Below are 7389 nucleotides of genomic sequence, written 5' to 3'. Positions count from 1 at the left end.
TTACGGTCGTTACGCTTGAGTGCAATATTGCAATCTTTGGACTGAAAGGGTTAAACAGACTCATCAGAACTTCAGACTCACTGGAGCTCCAGATTTTAATAGACACTTCAGTGCTTCAGATATGAAACTAGAATATAGTTTGTTAGAATGACCCGGAAGGTTCCATTTACCTGTTCTGCAGCTCCTCATTCTCCACGCTCAGGTCAGGCTGCTCAAACATCACACAGGTCCATCAGGAAACACATCAAAGAAACAGAAAATGGAAGAATAGTTACTTTTCTGTACCCTGATCAAAAACACCACACATAAGGCAGGCAAGAACAGGCCATTCAGACAGGGCCTGTAAACGATCAGCACACAGGGGGTGTAAACGATCAGCACACAGGGGGTGTAAACGATCAGCACACAGGGCCTGTAAACGATCAGCACACAGGGCCTGTAAACGATCAGCACACAGGGGGTGTAAACGATCAGCACACAGGGCCTGTAAACAATCAGCACACAGGGGGTGTAAACGATCAGCACACAGGGCCTGTAAACGATCAGCACACAGGGGGTGTAAACGATCAGCACACAGGGGGTGTAAACGATCAGCACACAGGGGGTGTAAACGATCTGCACACAGGGCCTGTAAACGATCAGCACACAGGGGGTGTAAACGATCAGCACACAGGGCCTGTAAACGATCAGCACACAGGGGGTGTAAACGATCAGCACACAGGGGGTGTAAACGATCAGCACACAGGGGGTGTAAACGATCAGCACACAGGGGGTGTAAACGATCAGCACACAGGGGGTGTAAACAATCAGCACACAGGGGGTGTAAACGATCAGCACACAGGGGGTGTAAACGATCAGCACACAGGGCCTGTAAACTATCAGCACACAGGGCCTGTAAACTATCAGCACACAGGGGGTGTAAACGATCAGCACACAGGGGGTGTAAACGATCAGCACACAGGGCCTGTAAACGATCAGCACACAGGGGGTGTAAACGATCAGCACACAGGGGGTGTAAACGATCAGCACACAGGGGGTGTAAACGATCAGCACACAGGGGGTGTAAACGATCAGCACACAGGGCCTGTAAACGATCAGCACACAGGGGGTGTAAACGATCAGCACACAGGGCCTGTAAACGATCAGCACACAGGGGGTGTAAACGGTCAGCACGCAGGGGGTGTAAACGATCAGCACACAGGGGGTGTAAACGATCAGCACACAGGGGGTGTAAACGATCAGCACACAGGGGGTGTAAACGATCAGCACACAGGGGGTGTAAACGATCAGCACACGGGGGGTGTAAACGATCAGCACACAGGGGGTGTAAACGATCAGCACACAGGGGGTGTAAACGATCAGCACACGGGGTGTAAACGATCTGCACACAGGGCGTGTAAACGATCAGCACACAGGGGGTGTAAACGATCAGCACACAGGGCCTGTAAACGATCAGCACACAGGGGGTGTAAACGGTCAGCACGCAGGGGGTGTAAACGATCAGCACACAGGGGGTGTAAACGATCAGCACACAGGGGGTGTAAACGATCAGCACACAGGGCCTGTAAACGATCAGCACACAGGGGGTGTAAACGATCAGCACACAGGGGGTGTAAACGATCAGCACACGGGGGGTGTAAACGATCAGCACACAGGGCGTGTAAACGATCAGCACACAGGGGGTGTAAACGGTCAGCACGCAGGGGGTGTAAACGATCAGCACACTCACAGTATCCGCTTCCTCTACCCGGCATGTCTCCTCTTTTATCTGTTTAAGCTCCGCCTCCAGCAACGAAACCTGCTGCTCCCGTTCCAACAGGCTGAAAGATCAACCAATCCACACATTCGGTATTCAGAGAGAAACACCAATAAAAACCGCTAATCTAAAGCCATGAGCGACACAGCTCCTACCTGTTCTGCAGCTGCTCAGTCTCTGCGGTGGCACCAGGGAGCTGAAATATGAGATTATGATGAGTTTAAGAGCAGAATTAAAGTTGGGCCGAGTTTAAGAGCAGAATTAAAGTTGTCTCACAGGGAGGGAAACTCACAGCGTTTGTGTTCTTCAGTAGCTCCGCCTCCTTCAGCTGTTTAAGCTCCTCCTCCAGTGATGTCATCTGCTGCTCTTTCTCCACCAGCCTAAAGAGCCCAGCACACTCATAACTACACACACTCCTAACTACACACACTCATAACTACACACACTCATAAACACACAGCACACTCATAACTACACACACTCATAAACACACACACTCATAAACACACACACTCATAACTACACACACTCATAAACACACAGCACACACAACTACACACACTCATAAACACACACACTCATAAACACACACACTCATAACTACACACACTCATAAACAAGCACTCATAACTACACACACTCATAACTACACACACTCATAAACACACAGCACACTCATAACTACACACACTCATAACTACACAGCACACTCATATATACACATGTGCACTGACAGTATAGAGTATGTATAGTACACACAGTATAGAGTAGGTATAGCATAGTGCACACACAGTATAGAGTATGTATAGTATAGTACACACAGTATAGAGTATGTACAGAATAGGGCTCATATACACTGTACATGTCATAAACCAGCTCTGTAAGGACACAGAATGAAAGCTCCGTTAAACACACCTGGCCTTCATAAGCTCCACCTCCTCTGCAGATTTCGCCACCTGTGAAGAGTCAATGATGAAAACATGTAACCATGGAAACTGAGATCTGGGGTGTGACTGGACAGAACAGGTTGCCATGGGGTCAGAACCCAGTTCAGTTCTTGTGCTGAAATCACCAAGAGAACTGCTGCATGGGGCGAACGTTTACAAATATCCAAATCCAAAAGACTTCAGGTGGTAGAGTGGAGTGATGAGAAATGGATTTGTAAAGATGTCAGCTGACAGGCAGCTCAGGTATCATTATTTATGCCTGCGGAGCATAAAGACAGCACTCTTCCTCACCTGCTCCATTTCTCCCTTCAGCTGGTTCAGCTCCTCAAGCAGCGGCCCTGGCTCTCCGGCAGACTGAGAGACAAACACACCGTCATCACCGCCCCCTGAGTGAGGTCTAAACCCAGACCCACATCTAAACGCACTCAGCCATCACACTGGGTCACTTTACACCGGCTGTTCCATTTCAATCATGCACAGTAAAAATAAATGCATGTCTTCCAGGCCCTGATAATTACACCTGTTTTCCCATCAAATTAGCTCAAATGAGACCGAAGCGGAGACCGCCACCCACCCGTTCTGCAGTGACTCCACCTCCAGGCTGTGCGCGTCCTGAAAACACAAAACCACATGAGGACCCAGACTCACCAGCACTGCAGGAATTACCCAGCAGGCTTTGCTTCCTCTGCTGTCCAGTTAAATCTGGAGCTTTATCCCCAGCACTCAGCAGGCAGACCCCACCCAAATCACACTTCTGTTTCCCACAAACCCTCAGATAACCCCCCCCCACCCCAAATCACACTTCTGTTTCCCACACACCCTCAGATAAACCCCCCCCCCCCACCCAAATCACACTTCTGTTTCCCACACACCCTCAGATAACCCCCCCCCCCCCAAATCACACTTCTGTTTCCCACACACCCTCAGATAACCCCCCCCCCCCCAAATCACACTTCTGTTTCCCACAAACCCTCAGATAACCCCCCCCCCCCCCCCCAAATCACACTTCTGTTTCCCACAAACCCTCAGATAACCCCCCCCCCCCCAAATCACACTTCTGTTTCCCACAAACCCTCAGATAACCCCCCCCCCCCCCTCTCACAGGGAGGGAAACTCACAGCGTTTGTGTTCTTCAGTAGCTCCGCCTCCTTCAGCTGTTTAAGCTCCTCCGCCAGTGATGTCATCTGCTGCTCTTTCTCCACCAGCCTAAAGAGCCCAGCACACTCATAACTACACACACTCATAAACACACACACACTCATAACTACACACACTCAAACACACAGCACACTCATAACTACACACACTCATAAACACACAGCACACACAACTACACACACTCATAAACACACAGCACACATAACTACACACACTCATGAACACACAGCACACTCATAACTACACACACTCAAACACACAGCACACTCATAACTACACACACTCATAAACACACAGCACACTCATAACTACACACACTCAAACACACACACTCATAAATACACAGCACACTCAAAACTACACACACTCATAAACACACACACTCAAACACACAGCACACACATAACTACACACACTCATAAACACACAGCACACACATAACTACACACACTCATAAACACACACACTCATAACTACACACACTCATAAACACACAGCACACTCATAAACACACACACTCAAACACACAGCACACTCATAACTACACACACTCATATATACACATGTGCACTGACAGTATAGAGTGTGTATAGTACAGTGCACACACAGTATAGAGTATGTATAGTATAGTACACACAGTATAGAGTATGTACAGAATAGGGCTCATATACACTGTACATGTCATAAAGCAGCTCTGTAAGGACACAGAATGAAAGCTCTGTTAAACACACCTGGCCTTCATAAGCTCCACCTCCTCTGCAGATTTCGCCACCTGTGAAGAGTTAATGATGAAACCATATAACCATGGAACCTGAGCTCTGGGGTGTGACTGGACAGAAAAGTGAGTGATGTCATAAAACGGCAAAACAAATGACATCATCCGAGGAAAAAAATATCTTTGAGCTTTGCATTCAATTGCGACACTTAGTCATGTTCTACACTTTTACAACATGCTAATTTCAGGTGAAAGCACACTTCCATCTAAACACTGAAGACAGAGGTCAAAGCCTCCACACACATTCTCACGCTAGCGAATGTGGGCTGCCTGAACGCTCACATTAATCACAGCTCAAGTTGCATGTATTGTCCAATGGCAGCACACACAGCAAGTTCTACAAAGGACTACAGCTCCCAAACAGCCTTCTCCATTCACTGGCAGTGTTATGTACTGTAATGTAATGCAAGCTGACATTAGCATCTTGTCGCAAGCCGCACCATCTTTGCCCAGCCCCACTCACCTGGGCGAGGTGCTCCGCCTCCTGCTCCGCCCCCTGGCTCTGCCCCGCCTCCAGCAGGGTCTGTATGGAGGAGATGTGGTCCTGCAGCTGGGCCCTCTCCTGCTCCGCCTGCCCCAGCTCAGCCTGCAGCGCCCCCACCTGGTCACTGCGCGCCTTCAGCTCCGACTCCGCCTTCTCCACACGCGACTGCAGGTCTGAGAGACAGGGCGGTCACTCTGCAGTCACGCTGAGGTCACGCTGAGGTCACACCAGGGCCACTGCCCATAAAACACCTCAGAGCACGAGTGCTGACCTGGGATCAGTCCATATGCTGACCTCATCCACACTGAGTGAGTGAGTCATGTGCAGCGTGTCGGCAGCTGCGTCTTCAGGCCGTGGCTGTAGCTCTGGGTGTGTAGTATGCAGTGTGTAGTGAGTAGTATGCTGTGTGTAGTATGCAGTGTGCAGGATGTAGTGTGTAGTGTGCTGTGTGTAGTATGCAGTGTGTAGTGTGTAGTATGCAGTGTGCAGGATGTAGTGTGTAGTATGCTGTGTGTAGTATGCAGTGTGCAGTGAGTAGTATGCTGTGTGTAGTATGCAGTGTGCAGGATGTAGTGTGTAGTGTGCTGTGTGTAGTATGCAGTGTGTAGTGTGTAATATGCAGTGTGTAGTATGCAGTGTGCAGGATGTAGTGTGTAGTATGCTGTGCGTGGTATGCAGTGTGTAGGGTGTAGTATGCTGTGTGTAGTATGCAGTGTGCAGGATGTAGTGTGCAGTGTGCAGTATGCAATAAGCAGTATGCAGTGTGTAGTGCTCACCGGTGAGGGCATAGGACTCCAGCTGTGTCTCCAGGTTGTGGCTGTGGCTCTGGCTCCTCCTCAGCTCCTCACTCAGCTCCTCCAGACGCTCCTGCAGAGCGCGCTCAGTCTGCGCCCAGCCGGCCTGGGGAGGGACACGGGTCACAACCCGTCCAGAACCAACACAGAGCCAAACCCACCCAGAACCAACACAACCCATCCTGAACCAACACAGAATCAAACCCACCCAGAACCAACACAGAACCAAACCCAGCCAGAACCAACAGAGCCAAACCCACCCAGAACCAACACAGAGCCAACACAACCCATCCAGAACCAACACAGAACCAACCCCACCCAGAACCAACAGAGAACCAACACAACCCATCCAGAACCAACACAAAACCAAACCCACCCAGAACCAACACAGACCCAAACACCAAAAACCAACACAGAACCAAACACCCAGAACCAACACGTCACAACCCACCCAGAACCAAAAGAGAACCAGCACATTTCAACACCCACCCAGAACCAAAACAGACCGAAACCCACCCAGAACCGACATGCTTCAGAAGCAAACCAGACTGAATCCAGCTCACGCCCAATCCAGCGGTGGTGAAAGGTTGAGAATGGGCAGAGAAAACCTGGGTTCGGCCCGAACATAACGGACACCATGAACGGGAGAGCGGTTCTGAGCCAGGGAGCAGGTCTGGCTGTGGAGCGCAGACCCAGGGCGGTCCGAGGGCTGACGGTACCGGGCCCGATCCGTTTCTCAGGGCCTCGTGTCACTAGCGTCGTCACGCCACAAGGTGGCAGTAGACCAATGAAACGCCTCAGAAGCACATTCAGCTAATCAGGTCAGGCACGGCCGCCCAGGGAAACAGCACCCATCCCGGGCAAACGGCTCTCTCAGGTGACAGAACTAACTATAAACATTGTTCAAATTCAACAAATTGACAGGCAGTCGAAATTCATCCAAATGTACAAGGCTTCACGTTCAAAATGCCTATCTGCAGAAGGTTATGGTTCATCAGTGTGGATGTTGTGATGGTTAAAGTTATGGTTAAAGTTGTTGTTTGCAGTTCTCGGAGTGGACAGGCCTAAGGCTGACAGCAGTGAGAAGGGTGGGGGGGCTCCAGGCTCACTGGTGGAACAGGAAGTCAGGGTGGAGATGGCGGGATCTGGAGATTATGTAACAGCCTTTGGACATCGCTGCTTTCCAGGGAATGGCAGTTAAACACAGCCGTTACAACCTCCCAGAAAGCTCTCTGCAGAAATATTATTTTATAGTGGGTTGTGTTCTCTAGGATCTGGCTCTGGTAAGCAGGGCGGGGTGGGGCGGGGCTGAGGTAAGCAGGGCGGGGCAGGGCGGGGCGGGGCTCAGGTGAGCAGGGCGGGGCTCAGGTGAGCAGGGCGGGGCAGGGCAGGGCGGGGCTCAGGAAAGCAGGGCAGGGCAGGGCGGGGCTCAGGTAAGCAGGGCGGGGCAGGGCGGGGCTCAGGAAAGCAGGGCA

The 7389-nt window shown here is 50.6% G+C and overlaps 1 protein-coding gene across 1 annotated transcript in view; it reads right to left on the bottom strand.

Annotated features, from left to right (window-relative positions):
- The window catches only part of rrbp1b (ribosome binding protein 1b), a 39282-nt gene that overhangs the window by 16582 nt on the left and 15311 nt on the right, over positions 1-7389 (bottom strand). The window contains exons 8-19 of the mRNA XM_061222976.1: positions 5897-6020; positions 5100-5293; positions 4593-4633; positions 3822-3909; positions 3278-3315; positions 3047-3057; positions 2995-3005; positions 2672-2712; positions 2049-2136; positions 1912-1952; positions 1730-1820; positions 171-208 (exon numbers count right to left, since the gene is read on the bottom strand). Coding sequence (XP_061078960.1) covers positions 171-208; positions 1730-1820; positions 1912-1952; positions 2049-2136; positions 2672-2712; positions 2995-3005; positions 3047-3057; positions 3278-3315; positions 3822-3909; positions 4593-4633; positions 5100-5293; positions 5897-6020 — 806 coding nt within the window. The remainder of the gene's footprint in view (positions 1-170; positions 209-1729; positions 1821-1911; positions 1953-2048; positions 2137-2671; positions 2713-2994; positions 3006-3046; positions 3058-3277; positions 3316-3821; positions 3910-4592; positions 4634-5099; positions 5294-5896; positions 6021-7389) is intronic.

The sequence above is a fragment of the Conger conger genome, chromosome 2 (genome assembly GCF_963514075.1).
Source record: "Conger conger chromosome 2, fConCon1.1, whole genome shotgun sequence".
NCBI lineage: Eukaryota > Metazoa > Chordata > Actinopteri > Anguilliformes > Congridae > Conger > Conger conger.
Note: the sequence above shows the minus strand (reverse complement) of the source record. Positions and strands in the feature narration are given on the sequence as shown.